Raw genomic sequence first — 23,323 nt, forward strand, 5'->3', positions numbered from 1 at the left:
CAGAGCTCTGAAAACAATTCTGGCTTTTCTTCTCCGTTGGAAGCTGTTAGCTCAGTGGAATGTTTGTCTCCACCAACCCGGTCCTTGCACTGGCTGCTTTTTACTCTGTTCCCTTCATGCCGTTTTTCCTCCGAAGCCAACCAAGCTTCTTTTTGCTTGACACACTTTTCAGCTCACCTTTCCCTTGCACTGATTGGTGGCTTTGAGTCCAGCTCCTGGTTTTGTCCAATCAGCTGCTCAAGATTTTCCTGCTCTGCTGAGTCACTCTGAGTTTCGATTTCCCCGATTTGCCTAGCCTAGGTTTCTATTTCCCCTTCCCCCACCTGAGTCAGACTCGACCCTTACAGTCTGAGATGTTTCCTCAAGTTATTTTTTTGTCCTGGGCACAAGCCCCTCTTGTCTAACTATTGCCTTGATAGAAGTTCTTCCTCCTATCCTTCAAGGCCATTCCCTATGTCCTCAAAAGCAATGCTATACGATGAAGTTGAGGTTTTTATCTGTTACATCTTAAACTTAATTACCAAGAGGTTGATAACAGCATGTCAGAGAAAACTGAAAATGCTCAAGAACCCCAACATAACACCCATGAATAGTGCTCTTCAGTTGGCCCACAATTTAGAACTGGACCACTGTTATACAAGTGGTACTGTCTGCTAGGTTAGAAAGTGGGTGTTTGATCAGCTTGGCCCCCATCATCTTTCCTGTCACAAACTTTTTCGGTCTCCTATAAAATGTCAGTTGCAGAGGTAGTGGCCTTAGCATTTCATGGCCAGTCAATGGAAAATCTTTCAGGGGAAGAGTTTTGAAGGCCTTCCACAGAACGCTGCAAATATTCTAAAATAGCAACCTGGGCATTGTTGATGCGTTCTTGTGAGGAGGTGGGGAAAAAAAGTGGGAGGGCTTAGAATTCTATTGACAATAGAGCTTCCTCCTAGCTATGCAGGGGAAATGCCACTTCGGGGGCCAGAAAAGGAGAGAGACGCCTCCCGGAAGATACAGAGGTTTTGGAAAAAAAGTGAGACAGGATTTGTATTTCTGTTGCGGGGTACCCATCCTACATAACTTGTAAGCCTCATTATTCTTGCCCTATTAATCATTTCCCCTTAAAAGTAGTCATTAAGATAATTATTCTCTCAACTCCAGGTTAATTCTTCTGGAATGGTACAACTGGTCAAGTCACTTTCTCACTGGTCCACCAAATAAAAATAAGTCTTGTATCAATTGACCACTATAAGGGTACCAGATTTTGCCTAGATTCATCAGCTGACTTGACATAGTAACCAACTATCAGACATTTAGACCCCAGATCTTGCTGTGCTCCAGCCCAATAAAGCATTTTTTTTTCAAGTGAAGATGATATGATGTTCCTCTGATTTGCTTGTCAATGTCTTATTTCCCAAAGAATGAGGCCAATAGGACCAATGAGTCTAAGACCTCCAGAGATCTATGATCTCCTAAGATCTCCAGAACTTAGTTTTCTTTAGATTTTTGGAGGGGTGCAAACTACTTGCAAAATCCTTGGTTTAAAATAGTCGGAACTTGCATAACCTATTTTCCCTTGTTGCAATCTTTATTTCTAGAATCAACATTACATAAACTGCGTAGGGCCTTTGCTATGATGATTGCACCTGAGAAGTTTGCTTTCTCCAGCAGCTCCCCATCAGGTAGGTGAAATAATACTGGTAATGTCATCATTAAGATTACTCTGTTCAATATCTGTGGTAGATAATGGCCCAGAATCCATATTTTCACTTGTGGTATCATGGAATATTTTGTGAATTCCCAATTGACTGATCTTAAGGCACTTGGTGAAAACTTTTTTACTAAGCTTGGCCTGGAAAATTAATCATTCTGATTCTGTTGTTGCTTTTAATATCTTACCTTTATTTTACTGTTTTACTTTTCTGTGTTTTTCATTATGATTATTTTGAATTCGTTAGGTGCCTTGGAGGTTTCTCTGTACAAGGTTTGAGTAAAAATGTTTCAAAGAATCATATCCATACTCATGCATGATTAACAAATGTCAGCGCAAATACTCCTCAGGATTTTTAACATGCTTATTCTTAGATACAACTGTCGCAGCAATATGTGAATTCTCCTCAGCCCTGCTGCCTCCAAATGTATTGAGATTGTAACTCTCTGAGTTTTTAGCCCAAAGCCTTCTTGACTGGTAATTCTGGAAGAGGCCATCTCAATCCATCTGGAGCAGTGTTTTTCAAGCTTGGCAACTTTAAGATGTGTGGACTTCAACTCCCAGAATTCGCTAGCCAGCATGCTGGGGAACTCATACTGGCTAGGGAATTCTGGGAGTTGAAGTCCACACATCTTAAAGTCGCCAAGTTTGAATAACACTGGTCTGGAGGCAACTATACACATGTTCCTGGAATTACATCTTAATGAAATTTGTGGGATTTACTTTTGAGTAAACAGCATTGGACTGCATGTAGAAGATGGGATTCTGACTGCTTTGCCCCCCTTCCCCCACCCAACATTACATTAATTTGGGCCTACTCCCAAGATTTTTATGAATATATTGTGTTTCTGCAGGGAGAACAGAAATGTGTGCAACATCAGAGCTCCAAGTATTCCCTCACTGCCTTAGTCTTTCAAATGTGCCCACTCATCCCCCAAAATGATTTGCCCCTGTTGAGATAACATAGGGGCAACACTTTGTGTTATCAGGCTGAAATCCTAAATATGATTCCTAGCTTATATGAAGAAATAATATCATAAGAACTGCCCCCAAATTAATCTCTCCCTAATGTCCTCTTTCTACCTATAGACAACTATATCCTTCCAGAAGGTTCAAAAGTAGTGTACAAAACTAAAAACCTTCTAATAATAACTAAAAACCTTCTAATAAAAGGAATTTATTTTAGCTATCATCACTCCTGGCTGGATCTTTTTTTTAACTCATCCAGAATTTAAAATTCAACTAAGTTACTTCTGTAGCAAAAGAAGATTTTGAAATTGAACTTTGATGATATCACAAAACCATGTGATTCCCAACCAATCCACTTAGGGACCCTACTCCTTCAGCATTTGATGTGGCATTCTCTCCTCTATGTTGTTTTGTTTCCACAATATCCTCCACTTTAGGTGGCTGTGGTAATTTTCTTCCAGCCATTTTGTGATTTGCAATGCTCAGACTCTATAGGGCTTAGGAACAGGCCATTTCCCCATTCATGGGAACATCTGCTTCCTCCTGCTTGCCAGTTTTTAATACAGCCATGATTATTCACCCCTCTGGAGACATTTGATAAACAATTGGGTCTCAAAACTAGTGACAGAAAGTGGTAGCCAAATGTCAGTGGTATCATTTGAATGCAGTGATGAAGAAATATGTCCAGGCCCCTCTCCATGGACATGTGAACAGATGCACCATTATCTTGCATATTAATGGGGGGTCTGAGGTGAATATTAAGCTATTTTCTCAGTTCTCCATGGGAAATAGATGATTCATCCTTCTCTTAGTTCTAAAGTGATATAATTATGCAAACGGCATTGCTCGTGACCTTTAATAAACCTGGCAAGCAGAAGAGTACATATCTAGCATTCTCCTCAGAAATCCGTTGCACATCACTTACATCCAAGTACTATCAGAAAAATTGAATTCTTATTAGTCTTGGCATACCAGACCAACAATACTTTTAAAAGACCACAATGAGTTTAGAAGAAAAGATTGCATTGAAAGAGCCACAAAAGAATCTAATATCATTTCACTGTCAATAAGTGTTTGCTCCTAATGCAATTGTAAACAAGACTACATTTAAACCAGAGTTTGCTTAGATTTGGCCCCAAGACCTGTTTTGTAGGAATGGGCAAAAGAATAATGTGAACATATGCAGAATGCATTTCCCGGCATTAGGAAGCCACATCTCTTATTGTTTAAAAAGGTAAGGTCTCCCTGAAATCAAGCCTGACTCTTGACGATGTATCCATGTCATTTTCTTAGCAGCAATATAGAAGTGGTTAGCCACTGCCTTCTTCTGGGATGTTCCTATGTTAATTCCCAGTCTTGGGATTTTCTGGTGGCCTCCCAAATATTAACTTGCTTAGGTTTTTTTGAGATCAGACAAGATCAACTAAGGACAGCAACCTAGCTGGGCCTCCTTCCTTGTATTTCAATGTGTTATATCTGTTGAAGCAGGTGGCCAGCCATGATAAACACTATGGACTGGGTAGTGTATCTCCCTCAAATCAATTTAATACCTTTGTTATCAAGATAAAAAGCAGAAGGAAAACCTTCTCTGCTGTGGCCTCACCCTCTGGAACACTCTTCCCCCAGAGGTGAGGCAAGCCCCCTCTTGAAGGGGGGTAGTCAATCCTGGGGCTGGCTGGTGACTTAAAGTGGTTCCCATGTATTTATGAACTGCCATCTTGGATGCTACTTTATATTATTTATATGTAATATGTAATATATAATATATCTTGTTTTTATTGTATTTTAATCTCCTTTAGCTTGATAGTAAACCGCCCAGAGTCCCTCTTTTGGGGCAGATGGGTGGTGACGAAATTTGATAGATAGATAGATAGATAGATAGATAGATAGATAGATAGATAGATAGATAGATAGATAGATAGATAGATAGATAGAATGTAAAGAATACTGAATTCCTGAGAAGAACAGCAAGAATGGGCAAATTTTAGGGTCTGACAGGGGCATACAATATTCCCCTCTCATATACACAGAAAGAGATGGAAAAGAAGTGAGATAACATACAATTCAACATCTCTACATGCAATACACATAAACACCATGTACAACCCAAGTAAGTCAGTATTTGCTGTGTTTTAACTGCCATTTGCAGCAACAACCTATCAATTCTTACCTCTGTCACCGGAGCTAAAGACTCAAAACTGGATTTTTTACTGAGAAATTAAAATCCCGAGTTAAGAAAAGGGAAATCATCACATCCTTGTTTCGTTTGGCAGTAAATGAGACCCAAAGTGGGTGACTGTTCAGACTGTTTTGCAAATTACTTATGTTTTAAAATCAAGACATTCAAGTATATACCTTACTTTTTACACAGGATACAAGTGCGCAAAGTGGGTTGTTGTTGTTGTAATGAGTGTTAATAGAAAGACTTCAAGCTTTGATATTCCAGAAAACTGCAATGAGTTTGGAAACCAAATTAAAAGTGAGCTGATCTTCATATCTACAGCAGCCTTAGAAAAAATGTAAATCTGATTGGATTATGGGAGAAAAACGCTTTAATAACATTATCTGAGAACCAATTCATATAAACAAGGCATTTCTTGTGCATCCAGAAATAAACAAGCCTGTTTGTGCATCAGATATTGGGTTGCCTGCTCTGGCTGCCAGAAGCTTTCTGAGATCTCATATGAGAAGACACTTGTGCCACAGACAGTTAACTGATTTTATGAGGCTGTCTTTAAGACTTTATAAGGCACAGAGACCTGAACATTCATTTAACATCTCTCATCTCACTATGTCATTTTTTTCTACATAATTTTTGTCCTTTGAAGTCCTTGGATGATTTTACTATCTCGTTTAGTGCTAATTTTCATCTGTGACTTTAACATTTTATTTGCGGTTTTTATTTTAAAACTTTTGTCATCAGCCTTGACATTCATCAAAGTAGAAAAGTAGAGAATAAATCATATAATTAAGTGAAGTAACATTTTACACTATATTTTAATGTATATTTTTCACTACCTTGAATGAAAAAGAATAACGTATCTGGTCAAATCATTCTTTGCATGGAGCCTTCTGTGTGTGTAGGACCTGGAATTATTGCTGCCATGATCTCAGTCAAAGATAAAGTATGCGTTTTATTCAAACCAGAGAGAGTGTCATGAGTAAGGATGGCGAGCAGGGGGCTCCCATCCAGACTGTTAAGCGCATGTGTAACACTGAGGAATTGGGCAGCCATTCAAAGAGACACAGATCGGGACCGCCTTAACCTTTGGGGTTTATATGGCTGGGGTTTTCCCACGCTTCTTCAGTTTGTTAGGATTCCTGTTATGTACAAGCAATAAAACATTAGAGACCAGTTCCTTGTCTCAGCGTGTTTCCTGGCAGTTAGGACAGAGAGCCTGTATATAAGACACACAATCTAGTGAAGCCTTTCTCAACTTTTTGACCCTGGAGGAACCCTGGAAATATTTTTCAAGCCTCAGGGAACCCCTGCATATTCAGGCTCAAATATAGGCCAGAAGTCACAAAATTATTCTATTTGTTTCATGCGTTGGCCTGTATATATGCATGAACAATGTTCTCAAACTAAAAATAATGAAACTTACCTCTTTAATGTGAAGTTATCCGAATTTGAAATAATTTTTTAAATTAATCGTGATCTCCCAGGGAACCCTTGGGGACCTCTGGTGGAATCCTAGGGTTCAACCGAACTCTGGTTGATCTAGTGCTTAGCCACTCTTTACTAACCTTGAAATGTGTTGGATCTGCAAAACTTAGAATCCTGTCTTCCTTAAGCAGCCAGTCTGGGTGCTGGAGTCCCAATGAATCTGGAAAGGCCTGATTGCACAAGATTGTTCCTGATGAGCCTGAATCTGTACATTGACATTTAGCAAAGGGAAAGATACTTGACAGTTCTAAAGATGATGCTAGGTGGAAATTCTTGGAATTTCCTACAAGCACCTTTGTCTCCTTGCACTCAGCTCAGTTAGGTCATGGTGTAGATTCTATTATTTCTGAAGCTAATTGAGTAGATGTGCTTCTGCAGGGCCCCCTGTGCCCTTCTTAATTCAACCCTTTTGGAGTCTGTCTCATTTTCAACCCCACTTATATTTTTATAAGTGCGTAGATACCTCTGCACAGAACAAGGTTGTGTCAGGCACTTTTAACTCCATAACTGGAGCCCTTCTGTCCCAGGTGTCACTTTAGGGTAGCAGGAAACTAAAGTGCACCCATATTTCCATTGTGACCCTGGAACCCAGTTTTTAAAGGTTTATGCTCCTTTGGTGAGAACGATCTGCTACTCCTAACCTGGCTTCTTTCTTAAAGAAGAAATCAGCTGGCATATGATGGTGATTACAGACCTGATGTAGGAAAATGTACAAAGCATGATGGCCATCAAGGTTTAGAGCTACTAAAACTGTTCATCCAGTAGCAATTGCCTTGAAAAGAGAGCCATCAACTTTATTTTTGTATTAAGAGGGTCAAGATTTTATGGCTTTCAAGCCCTGATTTTATGCATGTTCACTTAAAGTAAGCTCCACTGGATTCATAGAAGTTTATTTCCCAAATAGTGTGCACAAGATTACAGACTGAACTTCTGCTGAATCCAATTGGGCAAGAAATCATAATGAAATCAATTTACATATGCAACCTGATTGGTTGAAAACATGTCCTACATGAGTGTTTATCATACTGAAGAAACAATGGAAACTCCATAGCTTGTCCTATTGGTGGTTTTCCCCACTTGACACTGGTTAGCCCATGACAAAATAGTATTGTCTTGCTTAAATCCAGCCTAGTACACTCTGGGGATAAAGTTTGGAAAGAATGTCACGGGAAGTATCTTCCTGAGAGCCAATAAAGCCCTCGCTAATGGGAAACATTCCAAAATGTTAACACTGTGAGTTGTTGGTGTGATGATTAAGGCTAATGGACTAATTCAAAGCTCTCCCAGTTCTCGACTGGGGACTAAGAGCTTCTATAGTTGAGTTTAAATGCTGCTGGTTCTGGAATGCTGTACTATGGCATTGTAGGAAACAGAAATGGATATCCACTACTGGCAAGCAAACCCACTAATATCAGAAAGGGTCACTTAGAGGATATTTTGCTAAAAAGCCCCTTCAGACTTCCCAATATTCAGAAGAGGAAATATGACCTTAGCAGTGCCAGAAATGTTTTGAAATCTTTTCAACTATGGAAGAGTGTCCATAAATGAAAAGGCATGACTATTGGTGTATATATTCCTTATTGGTTTATTTGCTACCTTTAGATCTTACTAATCCTCCAAGGGGTTCAGTGCAGTGTACTTTGTTTTCTCTCTCTTTCCTCATTCTGTGTTCAGAACAGACCCCTAAGTTGGCTCAGGATGAGCTGTAGCAAATGGCTCAAAGTCAACCAGCAAGTTTCATGGCTTGAGTGAAAATGTAAGGGTGGGTTCCTCATCATTGGACTGAGAAGGTGACATCTGTCTGCCTCTGGACCAAATGATTGATATTGATTATATGATCCTTAACTTGTCATCTTAGGTAATAATTTATCTTCCTTTCCAGTGGCCAGCGAACCCACCATGTCTTCCACAAAACCAGACCAAAGTGCCATGTCTTCAGAGACCTCTGATGAAAGCCTTGAAGAGGAGGTAGCTGTATATTGAAGCTGTTTTCTTGTCAAGGACAGAAGTTAAATGTTGTTTTCTGAGAAGATGTGAAACATTTCCATCATAGTCCAAGGAAGGGAAGTTGACCTTATATGTCCTTTTGTTTCATTCAGATTGTTATCATATGTTACAAAGAGATTTAAGACAAGTGACAGGAAAGGAAAGGTGCTGGAAGAATAGAGCACAGAGCTACATTTCCTTAAAATAAAATTACAGGGAGATATGGCAGGTATTCAACACAAATCTGGTTTGAGAACATGTAGACTTTACTGATTTTTCTAAACACTCATAGAGGATTGCATAAGAGCTCCATCATTAAGAAATCCAAGTAAAGGAAAGATTATCAGAGATCTGGAATTAATCCAGATCCAGGGATGTGAAATTAATGCGTATCATAACCTGTAACTTGATTTATTTCCTCACAAGCCAGTGTCCAAAAACACTACATATGATAAATAAAGGATAATTTTTAGCTTCTGAGAAGACTGAATTGGGACCAAACTAGAGGAAATAAATGTGATTTTTGCATTTAAAAATCCCTTAGATTGTATCACTTCCTTCTATCTTTGTTTTGGTCAGTTACACATGCCCACATCCTGGATCTGTTATTTTTCCTATGGAAATAAATCTACAGTAGCTATACATTTATTCCTAAAGGACAAAATGTAACTCCTGAGGATGAGGGATTCATATAAGGAAAATGGCATGGCTTCAATTCCATTTATCAAAATTGCATCTTAATCCATCAGGATTGCATCAGTGATGTGGCTTTTCCTGATTTTCAATATCAGAATATCTTGAAGAGAGTTGGGAGTCTGCCCTTGGTTTGCTCCGTCTGTGACTTGGTTTCTTCCAACTACACCTCCATTAAGCGAAAAAATTCCTACCTTCAGACAATGTGCGATGGGGCAGAGAAAAGTGTGAAGACTCTCACGGGTGCTGCTGTTAGCCGGGCACAACCGCTTCTGAACAGTCTTGAACCTCAGCGTGAGTAAAATTGTAACAGAGAAGCTGCCATTTCTCTGGGTATGAAATGCAATATCTTGGAGTTGATTGAAAATGGAAAGGGATCGCTTTTGGTCAATTCAGGCCCCTCACAAATAATTTCTCACAAATGCCCCCCTCCCCTGTAGACAGAGTGAGTACAATGTATAGACATGCTGGAATATCATAAAACTGCCAGCAGATTTGACTGATGCACCAAAACAAAATTGTTAATAAATTTTCTGGCATCCTGCCTTGAAGCTTTGGGCAAAGAAACCATGAAGAAACCTTGTGTCCTCCTCCTGGTTTATGGAGAAGCTAGCCTGTTTTGAAAACTCTGGTGGCATAAATCAAATCACCAAATGTGGCTTCTGAATGGCAGCCATTCTGATCTTTTTCTACAAACAGATCCCAGAATGTAAGGAGAGGTTCAGGTAGCATGCAAATTGTAATATCTAATTGCATCTTCTGGATGGTCACAGAAGAGAGCAAAATCCTGGGTAGGTGCAAGGCACATACTATAGAAGATTCCAGGTTCGGTCCTGGAATCTGTCAGGAGAAGTGGGAATGACTTGGATCTGAAGCTCTGTAGAATAGCTGGCAGCAGTTCCCTTTATCTGTTCCATTTCCCTCTAGATAAAGCAGTAGGAAGAGATAAAGAAACAAACAAGCTTTGTATGCTTCTCTACCCAATAATTTATTAATCATCTTGAATATTCCTTTTCCAGTTCTGAACCCCATTGTTAGCACTGTCTATAAACCTGGCATTTTCCTTCTGAATGTACAGGATGTGGGGAACCATTATTTCAAGATACAGTGTTTCCTCAAAGATAACTGACAAAATAGGGCTGTGCATGCTTCAAAAATGACTTTATTAAAGAAACTCAACTTTTTTCTGGCATCCATGTGAATCTAAAGAAGATGTGCCTACTTTAAGAGTCATCTTAACTTCAATGAGTGGGTTCTTTAAAGCAGCAGTATTTTTTTTCCAGGTCTGCATAGAAGGCTACAAAACATTGGGCTGCTTTAATGAAACACAGGGGGGTTCTGTGCTTGCGTGAGGTCTAAAGTGCATCTTCCAAATCCTTTCAAAGCCATGCCCAACAGCACAGCAATGCAATATAATTGATTTGATTGTGTAAAATTCCCTTAGAAAAAATAGCTGGCTTACAAAGAAAGTTGAAAGAGGCGTAATTTCTTACTTCCCCTTAAATACTGGTGCTGTGCAAACTTCAGTTTCCTCTGAATCCCCTGAGGCTCAGCAGGTTTTTGAGCCCATTCCTGCTCTTCTGAGCATATACATACAGCTGTAAAATCCCTTTAATGAAGGTTTTATGGCCAAGATTGAAATAAACCTTGCAACATTTTGATCTTTTGATGCCTATCTTTTCCTTTCTTCAAATTCACAATATAAAACAAGTTACCAAATTAACTTAAAGCCAAAGAGTTCAACTCCAAATCCTTCTTTGTCTAAAGATCTTGCTTTCAACATTATAATCAGTTAAGCTCTTTTGGCACTCATGCAGACAATTCAATTCTGGATTAACTAGATATCAATTGGCAATTTGAGATTTGCAGATTCAAATCAGGAGCCTGCAGCAACTGAGCAAGTAAAAAAGGATACCAGGAATGCAGAAAGAGATTCTTCATCTTTTTACAATTTAGCCACACACATTTATTAATTCAGTTACCTTATTGAAGAGAGTAAGAGCCCATAATTATTATATAGCTTCCATCAGAATTACACCAACATTTTCCTCCCAACATTTTTTTTTTATTTAAATGGGAACTATCTTACAAAGTGAAATCAAAACGTTAGGTGTTTACCCTTGTGCAGAATAATCTTTCACCAAGCTTGGTGCTTGGTCACTATCTGTTACTTTAGTTAAAATATAACAGTTTGTAAAGAATGCAAGTAAAAGTACTGTCAGGCCCAGCGCAGGAAAACAAGGAATCACATAGCCAAACTTCAGTTCTTTATTTGCTCACACCGTATAGACAGAATCTTGCCAGACTAAAGCTACCCTACCTAACCTAAGGGGAAATCAACTGGGAAGGCTCTAGGGCGGGGCTTCTCTGAACCTCTTAGCCTTCCCATGGTCCAGCTCCGGACTGTGTTTTCTTTTGTCTTGCCCCCTCCTTGGGATGTGCTCCAACATTCTTAAGAACCAACTACATTACTGTAGTCCATCACAGGACTAATAGTTAATTAATTTAATTCTTGTAGCCCTCACCCACTGCACACTTTTCAAAACTTTTTCCCTGACTCCCTCTCCCTTGGCAATGTATTCCTAAGGCTGTGACCCAATGGAAGTTCTCCATCCTTGTTTGACAGAAGAACTACAACAGATGCTTAACAAACAAAACATTTTATTTCATGTGCACTCAATCTTAAATCTGCTTCAACATCCATATCAATTTTTTTAAAGAAAAATAGAAACATCCATTTTCTTATACTATTTTCTCTATCATTAGGTATGCAGTTTCAAGACATGTCTGCTTCTCTTTCTGCCATGTTCTCTGTGTATGCATCTTTGCAAACAACTTCTGATAATATACTTATTTTGTATGCCATTTTGGAGCAGAGAATTGCATCATACCATTTGTATAAGTATGCAGTTCAAAGGATAATTGTACTCTAATCTTCATGTTAAAGTGTAAATTAAAGTGATTCTCTTAAAGATCTAGCAGTGTGTTGGGAAATAGTTACCTTAAAGAGAGAGCTAATAACCCTAGACAGCCATTTCAATTTCACAAATAATAAACAAATTCTAAAAGGAAGGGGGGGGGGGGAACAGCAGGATTTTGCTTGTTGTTTCTAATCCCTCTTCATCCGTCTTCAGATCTGAACAGACCCATCATGCTCACAGCATGATGTGTGATGCAAATTGCTTTGATTGGCACAATTATCCTACAAAAGGTGGTTCCCTCTGATCATTGCTAGTTGCAGTTTTTCAGCGCCTCCTGTCAAGACGTTCTCAGTGTTGGGCCCCTCTAAGAATGACTTCACTACCTTCACTTCATCCTGTTACAGATGCCTGTTCACTTCTGTTTTTCTCTAAGTGCAGCGGTTGAGACTTCAGAGTTATATTTACTCCTGCTATTCACCATTCTCACTCACTCAGTTGAAGATGAGCCACCAGCAGGCCCACCATCAAAGTTCAGTGAGAGTCTTCAATGAGGGAGCCGCTGCCAACTCCATATGTTAAAATGGCAGCTATAGTTATCAACCCTAGAAGTCTTCTCAGCATTCTAAATTCAAATTCCTTTGCCCAGTATGGAGACCAGGGCACTGTAGCTGGCATTCAACATTTTGAGTTTCCCATGAATACCTCTGGAGGTTCATTATGGCAAGTAATGCCACATTGCCACACTACCAAAGTAGTACAGGAAAGATGACACTATGGGATATTAGCCAGAAGATATGCCAGCTATACTAGCCTTTGTGCCTAAAGTCATGGTCAGCTGTGCTAAAGTGAAAGTAGTGATTTCCCCATATGCCAACAGTAATCAGCAGCAGTTTAAGAGTGATGACAATCTATTGTGCTTTCCTACCCATGTGCAATGATATGTGGGAATGACCTTGGGAGGCTGGGCCCAGAGATGCTGCCTAGGGAACAGTCAGATAAGAGACAGCATAGTCCACAGCTGGATAGTGGGTGGGGCAAGAGGCTCAGAAGGGACCCTCCCTAGTTTCTTGGGATGTAATGGAGATGGCGGGAGAATTGTACTTTTGGACTTGCAAGATTCTGTTAATGTAGCATTACAATAAAGTAGAATTAGCTCATCTGGTTGTGCTTCCTGTCTGGTTCACCTGGTAAGGCTGACACCATGCTGGGGGTAGCACACTCAGGGGTTCTACAGGTGTGGGATGAGCCCAAGACCTCTGGTCACTTTGGGGTGGTGCTATGCATGCCCCTATCCTCACATCCAGGGAACTTCTCTTGCCCCATTCCTTTTTGGAGGGGAGGGAAAAAACAGGACATGGCCACTGACTTCTACTATACAGATAGATCCTTGCATCTTCCAAATAGTTGGCCATGAGGTGAGCAATCTGCACTGCAAAGGTGCAAGCTGCAACTAATTCTCTGGGTGGCTTTTGGGAGAACCTGCTCTTCTCTTGTACTGAGTTATCTTCTTCTTGATCAGCTGTCCAGTGGGCTTGCATTGAGTGTAGGTGATGCGCTCTTTCAAAAGAAGGAAAGGGGGAAGGAACCCTAAGAAATCAGGATGGAATGTTCATTTGAGTTCTAATCCCAAGAGAAATGCATATGTGGACCTCATTTAACAGGCAGGTTAGCTGATATCATTCCAGAGTCCAAAATCAGTTTATTATTTTATTGCAAGGGAAAGCTAAAAGGGTGGTGGACTCACAGATCAAAACTAGAATGATGAAATAGTAGGCAGGTGAAAAGGAAAAGAATTGTGATTTTCAGTCTGCTGGTGCCCAGTGATCATACCTTCCAATTGGAAATATCTTGGTCATCTAATCCCTGCAGGGAATTCTGAGGTGTTTCTGAATCAGGTTGCACCCAGGCTTTCTATAATGTATCTCCAACCTGAGCATTTAGTGGGCAAAGTTAACTTAGATGTATGCCCACCAAGGGTAGGGTTACCGGATATCTGAACAAGCAAAGGAGGACATGGACAATGGGAAAGGAGGACAAATGGGGGGGAAGGGAGACACAATATTTAACTTTCTTGGCATATGCAATAAAAATTACAGCAAAAAACTGTAAAAAAATGTACTTAGGCGTACATATCTATGAAATTACTTTTCCCAGCATCAGAAAGACTGATTTTTCACAATATAAAACTTTGTGAATACTGTTTTTTTACAACAAAATACTTTCACAATATTTTCCCAGCAAATCTCTATTTTCAAGAACAAATGCGAGTGATAGTATAGAATTGACAATGATGCGCTTTTCGAATTTCACCATAGAAAAGTATTACAAGTCATGTGATTTACAGACTACAGTGATCATAGATTTGAAGGGTCTGGGCTGAAGATAATCGCTGGAATTAAGAAATACATTAAATAATGTTTAATAGTCAAGCCTGTCGACAAGAGAAATAAAGAAGCAAACAATTTACGAGGTCACAATACTTGCAAGTTTGAATGACTACTGTTGTGAAAACAGTCCAAACAAAAACAAAAAGCAAGACACTCAAAAAGCCAGAAAATATTTGGTTTTAAGGCTATGCCTGCCAGATGGAGGACATGAGGACAAAAGGAGGATATGTCCTCCTTTTGCAGATGTTTAGTAACCCTAACCAAGGCCATTTTTCTAGGGTTCGATTGATAAATTTTATGAATGTCAACTCAGAGATTGATTATATGGGAATGAACTTGCTTAAATCAGCTTGTATTTAAAAGACAGTACAGCAATAGTTGTGATAGGAAGAAAAAAACATTGGTCACAGTACTGTCAGTCCAAATTATATAGCTGGTCACAGTCTTCTTAGTTGTGGGCCCTGCCTTAGAGAGCAGTGAACCGCTGAAACATCTGCAATGTGCTGTAATGTTATCCTTACAGGCATTTTTGTAACCATCTCAAAGCTTTTGTACATGTGACTTCTTCAACCAATGGCTGAATTCCCACAACACACCAAAGCAAATTCAAACAAGCCACTTTATGACTGTGCAATATGAATCCCACTCTTACATTTTGCAAAATATAGATTATAACTTGGTGTCTGGTAGAGGAACCCAGTCACTTGTGGTTTATTCGGTATATCATGATTCACAAAAATATGATTTGTCAAATCATGGTTTTATGTGATGTATGAAGCAGGCTTATATTTTTGTTCCTAAACCATAAAAGTCATAAACATTTTAATGAGACTAAAAGTGACTCCAGATCCCTACCTTCTCCTTGTCTTTCATTAGTTGCAACAGCAAACAAGTATGCATGTCGTGGCCTGGATACAGTGGAACAGAAGGTGCCAATTCTTCAACAGACAGCTGATCAGGTAGCTGTTTTTAGCTTTAAAAAAACCTGAGAAGGTCTCAATATGGGGGAACAAAGCACAAACCAATTTGGCCCAACTCTAGTTTCAGTATGCCATGCTAAGTGATAGTCCAGAGTCATTTTGGAGTCAAGTGACACCTAAATCTGAAGAATGAATGAATGAATGAATGAATGAATGAATGAATGAGGAAGACATTAGATTAGCCTTCCACAACCAGATGTCTGGGAATTCCAGGTGTGCTCTACTTCAGCACCCTGGAAAGCACCAAGTTATGGAAGGCTACCTTAGATCATCTCTTGTGTTTTTGTAAATATCATTTTAAATACCAGTAGGCAAATCCTAGTATTTAACACCAGCTCAGCAGAGGTTATTACACAGTTTCAAATCCTCAGCTTGAACAGAGCAGCTTATAGCCAGAATGGTTGAACAAACCAGAAGCAGCAGAGATATGATAGAAGTGATCCTATGCTTTGCTGGGCTACATGATGTAGCACTTTGTTATCTGCCTGCCTTAAAAGAAAAATATTATTGCATATATAGTTCAGCTTTCTTCACTCAGGAGGTAGGCTGGCCCAAGATCTAAAACATCCATCCATCCATCTATCCATCCTGCCCATTAACATTAACACTAAATTTTCTGGGCAGTGTACAGAACAAAAATTAAATAAAACCTTGAAATATAAGAAATTTTTGAAAGAAAAAAAAGTAAATCTAAGAGAGTCAGAGAGAGGATAACTAATTGTAAAGAAAGCCAATTCCCTCCACTTACATTTTGTGTAGAGGGGGTGGGTGGGGTTGAAATAAATAAAATTGGTATATCTGCTCTCATCTTTGCATATTAAGTTATAGGTACTAAAATCTCATCTTCTGTGCAGCTTTACCTACCCCCTTTGCTGCACAAAAACAAAAATGAACCAAGGGCATCCACAGGAAGGGGTTAAAAAAAAAGTCAAGATGGCAGCTACCACTGTGGGATCACAGCCACCGTCTTGGCTTATTTTTACATTCCCAACAGATCCCTGTGAAATGGAGCTGTACAGTTAAAAAAGAATCAAAATGAATGTCATTCTGTGAATCGCACTTAACTGTGAGTCCTGCCTTCTGATGTGATGAGGACTGTTACTTTAATCCAAAATGAACTCTTCTCTGACTCCTACAGGTTGTCTCTGATACAAAAGAACTGATGACTTCTAAAGTCACTAGTGCCAGGAATGCAGTGACCAGGAAGTTGTCAGGGATGGTTGACATGACCAAAGAGGTGGTGCACGGTGGTGTGAAAACCACGGCCTCCCTTGTGAGCAGCAGCATGAGTATGGTGATGGGAACAAGAGTGGGAAAGATGGCCAAGGACAGTTTGGAAATCATGCTGGGCAGGTCCCATGCATATATGGATCACTACCTTCTTGTCAATGATGAAGACCTGAGTAAGAACCCACTAGAACGTATACTTTAGAATGGTTCTGGCTTTTAATGATTTGGGCAAATAAGGAAGCCCCACTAAATTTTGGTTAAAGGTTAGTTAGGACAAGATCTTCAGAGGTGGGACACACGTTGCAGAGGGAGTTTCTTTTGACTCCTTGGAGGTTTCTGAACAAAGGCTGGGCGTCAATGCTTAGCAATGTTATTGTAGCAAATGTTATTACTGTGCAGAAAAATTCTCTTGGATTTTTTTCACTTGGATGGAAGTGAATTTGCTTCCAGTTATATTAAAGGAGAGAATTTTGATGAAATGCTTATGTGTGGAGCAAGATGTTCTTGTACTTGAGCAACAAGAAATCCATGTGAATGTTCTGCCTTGAATTGTACAATCAGTTCTCCAGTGATTGGTAGATTCCCTGGCTTCTCATGCTTATTCGATTCTGAGGGAAGATACCATGAGAGGACGTCTCCCATTAAACCTTTCCAATTTTACAAGTCTGGGCAGCCAGGGAGGCTTCAGAATGATGGAAAGAACTGGAACACCAAAGGGCATCATCAGCTATCTCCAACAACAAAGAATGGTCAAAATTCCACCAAGAGAAATTTAAAATAAATTCTCAAGAACCCCGAGAAGTAGGTAGAAAAACAGAAGCATTTGACAGGAAAATTTCAGGTCTGGTGAACTTTGTCTATCACAAAGTTTCAGTGAGGCAGCTGTTAAGTTTTACTTATTATTTTTATCAAAGTGGGAACAGATAAACAGGGAAGACCTCTGTCTTTACCTAGCACTCCGGTTTCTATCTCTTAGTGACCAACACCCTAAGAATTGTTGTTAGTCTTGTCAAAGTAGTTTTGACCTTCCTCAGAATTCTTTAGACATTTCACTTGAGGAAGAACTATCAAACTAGGTGTCCACATATTTGTTTCTTTGAACATGATGATGATTATTCTTCTCATACACCTCCCAAGCATTCCCATACCTGCCCAGAGTCACCGGGAATTGGGCAGCATATACATTTAATTAACACCACCAACAACAAAAACAACCTACCCTTGGGTAATCATACAGTTGCAAGAATCAAACTGGAAGGGGAAAAAAACACTGTCCTATCCTATCTCAAACATGACCAGTCTGTGAAGTACTATTTGTGAACATCAACATCTGCCACCCCTGGTTGGAGGGGAACAGGACACAAAATGGCAAAAGTTAGCAAAATGGCATCCAAGTACATGGAAATACCTCCTATCAATGGAGTCCAACAAAATTCACCTTCAGACAAGAACTGGAGGATGATAAGTGTTTGGTAAGGTTCTTGCTATATCCTTTCATCTTACCTTGACAGCATGTTATTTACACTGCCCTCCTCCTTTCAGCGGACCTGAGAATATGTTGTCAAGAGACAGGGGTGGATCCTGTGCAGGAACTGCAGACACAGATCAAGTGTAAAGGTTATTTGGCCTGTCTGAGTTCTCTGTTGAATAAATTCCAGCACTATATTTCCAAGCAATCTTGGCACCATCTTAAGCGTGCTAATGAGAGCCTCCAAATAGCCCTTGAAAACAACTTTACGGTAAGTGCATCCCCCCTCCCCCCAATCTATGTTTGTTTGTTTGCACTTGGAATAAAACCATCACAAGGGGCATCTATGGGGGGAAGGGGGTCAAAAAACTCAAGATGGCATCCGGCCCTGCAGTCTCAAGGCAGCCATCTTGATCTTTTGGACCACTGACGTCCCTGCACATTTTTAAAATCTTTAACAAGATGGAAATAATTATTGGATTATCTGCATTTGTGTACATTTATGTGAGAGATGGCTCATCCCCACATGTGCCTGAATGGCTCAGTGGCTGGTAAATTGCACTTCAGCAAGTCCATCTGGCTGTGCCCAGAGAGTGAGAAAGAGAGATGGAGCGTGGCTGGGTTTGCAACATAGCAGACTAGGGTAAACTAGGATTGGCAGCTTGCAGTTCAGTGATGTGGGAGACCAGCTATTCTCTTAACATGTTGTATGACCTACGCCTCTGCTTTAAATCATAATATGGTTAATCTTGGGGAGCATAGTGTGTTATGTGAACATAGTGATTGAGTTTTATTTAGCCAGGTTTAATGTATTATCTGGACCCAACCTGTATATGTAGCAATGACATCAATCAGAAAATGCAAGACCAAAATTCTTGCTTTTCCTCCTTCCTTGCTTTTTTTAATTTTAACTAAAATAGGTTTACCCACGATATTGATTTTGTCTTTAAATGAAAATAGTTTTTTAAAAGAAAAATCACCCTGAATAAAATTGACAGCAGAATTTGGGCATCCCCGAGAACCCAGAAACAAGACTGGAGGCTAGCAGAAGCCTACAGTCTCTTTATTTTAGAGAAGAAACATTTTCCAAAGCTTGGTGCCCTCCATTATGAAACCACAATTTCCAGGAATCCTAATTTGCTGGCTGAGAGCTCCATTCCAAACCTCCAGACTGTGTTTCTCAGCCTCAGCATCTCTAAGCTGTGTGGGGTTCAACTCCCAGAATTCCCCAGCCAGCATGATGTTGGGGAATTCTGGGAGTTGAAGTCCACATGGCTTAAAGTTGTTGAGGTTAAGAAACACAGCTCCAGAAAGTGCCAAGTTGTAGAAAATTAATGAAATTAATTTGTTTTGAAAACTGAATCTTGGATCATATACTGAATATGCAAAGGAAGTGTCCCACAACTGAGCTATAGACCCTCTTACAGAGACAAGTACATAGACCCAGGCCACCACTTCTCTCCTTTCCAGTAGTTCCTCAACGTTGAAAATTGACTCAGAGTTTCCACGAGCAGACATATTTGCCTGCTGTTCAAGGCTTCTTAAAGTAGGTTGAGCAATGGCCTCCACCAAGCAGCTCCTGACCTGATGAATTTGTTGACCTATTTGCAACAAAATTAGAACTGCGGTAGTCATTATCTAAAGTGGTGGTACCTCATGGAAGGACTGAGTAACACCTGGTTCTGCAGGATCACTGGGGAAGACACAGCCAGGCCTGCTAAGGCTTGAAAGAGTTCCTTGTGGCCAGTGTTAGCTGGAACTCATCCAAGGAAAGTAGCTGCCTCAGCAACAGAGGCCTTCTAAAGGCTGAAATTGCTATTAATCCCATCCCTTTGAGGATTTAACCACTTTCTTAAAGTTGCTCAGTTCCACAACCATGGGCTCAGAGATGCCCTTCAGGTCTGTAAAAATCCACTAAACACACCTCCTGTGCTCTGGACAGTCTTAAAGAAAGGAACGGTGATGCCCTAATCAGGCCCGCAGCTAGGGTCTGTGTCACCCGGGGCAAACATGGATTCCGTGCCCATTATGGCACACACACCCCCAGCGCGGTGCCCAGGGCACATGCCCACTTGCCCGCCCCCCAGTTGCGGCCCTGGCCCTAACAACACTTCTTCCCTTCCAAATCTTTTTTTTTTTTAGTCACATAATGTGACTGCTATTACAAGTAGTTTGATTGAGTGAGTCAGGGGCATAAACTGAAGAGGTGTGTATTGCAAAAGGGGAAAGGTGCTGTAATGGTATGTGGGAAAGACCTTGGGAGGCTGGGCCAAGAGATGCTGCCAAGGGAACGGTCAGATAAGAGACAACATAGTCCACAGCTAGATAGTGGGTTGGACAAGAAGCCCAGAAGAGACCCTCCATAATTTCTCAGCCTGTAAAGGAGACTGGTGGGGGCAGGGGGGAAGAAGTGTACTTTCAGACTTGCAAGATTGATGTCAGGAATCACAGGAATCACAACGAGGTGACTAATTCTACTTTATTGTAAAACTACATTAACAGACTCCTGCAAGTCTGAAAGTACAATTCCCCCACCTCATCTCCTTTACAGCCTGAGAACCTAGGGAGGGTCCCTTCTGGGTCTCTTGCCCTTCCCACTATCCAGCTACAGGCTATGCTGTCTCATATCTGATTGTTCCCTTGGCAGCATCTCTTGGCCCAGTCTCCCAAGGTCTTTCCCACATACCATTACAGAGGCCCACAGTGGCCAAGACACAAGGAAGCCATCCATGCAATCAGCAATTGAGTGAAGGTGTTGCGTGAAGTATGCACCAGGCAAGGTGGCTTGGAAGCCTGGAGATTAGAGATCAAGTGACCAAGCGATAAGGGAAAAATCATCCCGGCCAGCTCTACAATGGGCACAAATTAGCCAGTGCAACATTTCACAGTAAGATAGTGTGACAAAGCCCTGCTTTTGATAAGGCCCCACAGTGCCCTCCAAAGCATCTGGTTAGTTGAACCCATGCTGAGAAACCTTTTTATTCTATCAACTGAATACACTGAATTCATTTTTATTTCTCATAAGCCATTCCCACCCCCACAAGCCTTTTATATCCCCCAAAGCCTTTCTGTATAAGCTTTTTTACAGCATGGCACGACAGCTGAAAACAAGTCAGCACCTTTTAGCATTCAGCCAGGGTTGTGAAAAAGGTAGGTTCAGCCACCACATAATTTTTTTGATTTGCTGGCAAGATGCAGAAAGGATGGGTTTGTTTTGCATGGACAAAGCAAGTCAGCCTCCCCAATGATTTTATTCCTTCCCAAACTGTGAAGGTTGTGCTCAAAAGGCAGAGAAAGGGGAAGAAAACTAAGGGGGACTAGAAACGGAAGTGGAGAAGGTGCCCCCCAAATCCTGCCTCACTGCATCCAAATGGGTGGTTCACCTAATCTCTCTCCAACAGCCTCTTTGCAATAAACTTGGAACAGCTCCAACTTTCAAGATTGCCATAAAGTGGGTAATATATAACTAATTTAGTTTGGCTGACTGTATTGATCTTATTTGGAATGTTGTGTGAATGATAATTGGCTACTCTGGTTTTACTTTTCCCAATAACTCCCTTAAAAAAAAATAGAGAGATTTGGCTTCATTGGTTCAGAAAATGCAGATTAAGTGCATTTCTTCTGAAAACCTGCCCCTATGCAAAACTGCATGATTGTACAGCGACCCCTTGTGTTTCAGGATTAATATCAGTTTTGAATTGTTCGCTTCAGGTAGGAAGATCCAAAGCACCTTCCCTTTTATTTTTTCTAGAACTGGGCCTAAGAGAAAACTCCCTAATAGGAGGGCTAAGGACCCCAGTTAAACTGAGGAGGGTGTTTCAGGAGATTGGGTCCATCATAATTAACTTCTGCTGAAGAATTCCTGGGAAAAGGTGTTAAATTATCTCCCAGGTTGTAACAGAAGGCAACTATTAGCATATATTAAAGGCATAAGAACAAGAACTAGTGAAACAGTCGACAGTCTGGTCACAATATATGTCATATCAAAATCTATCTTTAAATAGAGGTTGTAGCTCATTGGTAAAATGCTTTGTTTAAGCCCTAGCATTTGCAGGTCAAGATAAGAATGATTCATGTCTGAAATTCTGGATAAACATTGGAGAGAGCAGCTTAGAAAATGTGAAGACAGTGGAACAGTGGTTTAACTAGCTATAAGACATTTCCAATTCTAATAATCCCCAGTGTATGTTTTAATTTTCAGGAATGGAAAGGTTGGTTAATAGCCTTGTACTACACAATAACACTTCCCCTGAGGACTGTCTACTTGATCCTCTTGTTTACTGTGGAAGAATTGTCTGCCAGATTTCAGGAGAACGTTCCCCAAGCTTGTTACATCCTAGAAGACCTCAGGATGGCCCTCTCTGCTGTCAACTGCCTTCAGGAACTCTGCTGGAAAATCTTTGCCCGTGTCTGGGAAAAAATGTCTGAGGAAGAAAACCTCAACATTGTCTTGAACTATATTGTGCAAACGCTTCCCTTCTGTTTTTTTGCAAATCACTGCAAATGTAGGACCTCCATCAATAGCACAGCAAAAGCTTTAAAGGCCATTCAGAGGGTGCAGGTGTCAAGGGACAGCCTTCTTGGACTGGAGGAATCTGGAATCTCAATAGCAGCAGCCACTTGAACTCTGCATCTAATCACCTGTGGAAGAAAAAAAAAGTGTGATGCAGGGGCTTGGGCATATAAGGGGCTTGGTTCTTAGATGAAATCCCAGGGCAACACCAAGCTTACAGTAAAATAGGGAATTGGCTATCTGACACGTGCATGTGTGTTTTTCTTCTTCTTCTCAACCAACTCTGGAATCCATGCAAACTGTTGGGTGAGAGATGGAAAAGGAAGTCAGAACATTTCCAGAATCTACAAGTCCTCATATTATTGTAAGGTTGAAGGGTGTGTTTCTCAGCATTAGGCATTGCAAAGCTTGCTCATTTATAGGCATGGACATTACAGTTATGCAAATTGACCCACCCACCCCCATCTTGGGAGGCTGAATCCTGGGTGGTGAAAGAACATCTGATGCCTGCCCAAATCCAGACAAAGTTGGGCATAATGGAAGCTTATTTATGAAGGAACTAAAGCAAGTTCAAAACCTCATCTGGAACATCAGAATCTGACTTTAAATTGCTTGGGCAACTGGCGATGCTAGAATTCTCCAAGCCTGGGAGGGGGAATTAAAATGCTTGGTTATGAAGGAGAATGCAGATATAGTGAATATAGCAGAAATGTGATGGAACAGAGAAAACCAGTTGGATATAGTCATTACTGGATATCAACTTTATCGTAAAGACAGGAAGGGTAGGCAAAGAGAGATGTTGCTTTTTATACCTAA

The 23,323-nt window shown here is 40.5% G+C and overlaps 1 protein-coding gene across 1 annotated transcript; it reads left to right on the forward strand.

The window, feature by feature from the left end:
• Nucleotides 1–948: 948 nt before the first annotated feature.
• Nucleotides 949–22,618, forward strand: LOC134500940 (perilipin-3-like). Its single transcript, XM_063308431.1, has 8 exons — nucleotides 949–1,015; nucleotides 1,581–1,664; nucleotides 8,212–8,297; nucleotides 9,107–9,302; nucleotides 15,193–15,275; nucleotides 16,435–16,699; nucleotides 18,069–18,265; nucleotides 22,196–22,618. Exons 1-8 carry the CDS (start codon nucleotides 949–951, stop codon nucleotides 22,616–22,618), a joined length of 1,401 nt encoding a protein of 466 aa, XP_063164501.1.
• Nucleotides 22,619–23,323: the final 705 nt, after the last annotated feature.

Source organism: Candoia aspera, chromosome 7 (genome assembly GCF_035149785.1).
Source record: "Candoia aspera isolate rCanAsp1 chromosome 7, rCanAsp1.hap2, whole genome shotgun sequence".
NCBI classification, from domain to species: domain Eukaryota; kingdom Metazoa; phylum Chordata; class Lepidosauria; order Squamata; family Boidae; genus Candoia; species Candoia aspera.

Bases quoted from the DNA above. Each gene is read 5' to 3' on its own strand.
- LOC134500940 (XM_063308431.1), top strand. From the start codon at position 949: ATGCCACTTCGGGGGCCAGAAAAGGAGAGAGACGCCTCCCGGAAGATA. The intron at 9,303-15,192 runs GTGAGTAAAATT...GTCTTTCATTAG, and splicing joins GAACAGTCTTGAACCTCAGC to TTGCAACAGCAAACAAGTAT. The intron at 18,266-22,195 runs GTAAGTGCATCC...TTTAATTTTCAG, and splicing joins CCCTTGAAAACAACTTTACG to GAATGGAAAGGTTGGTTAAT.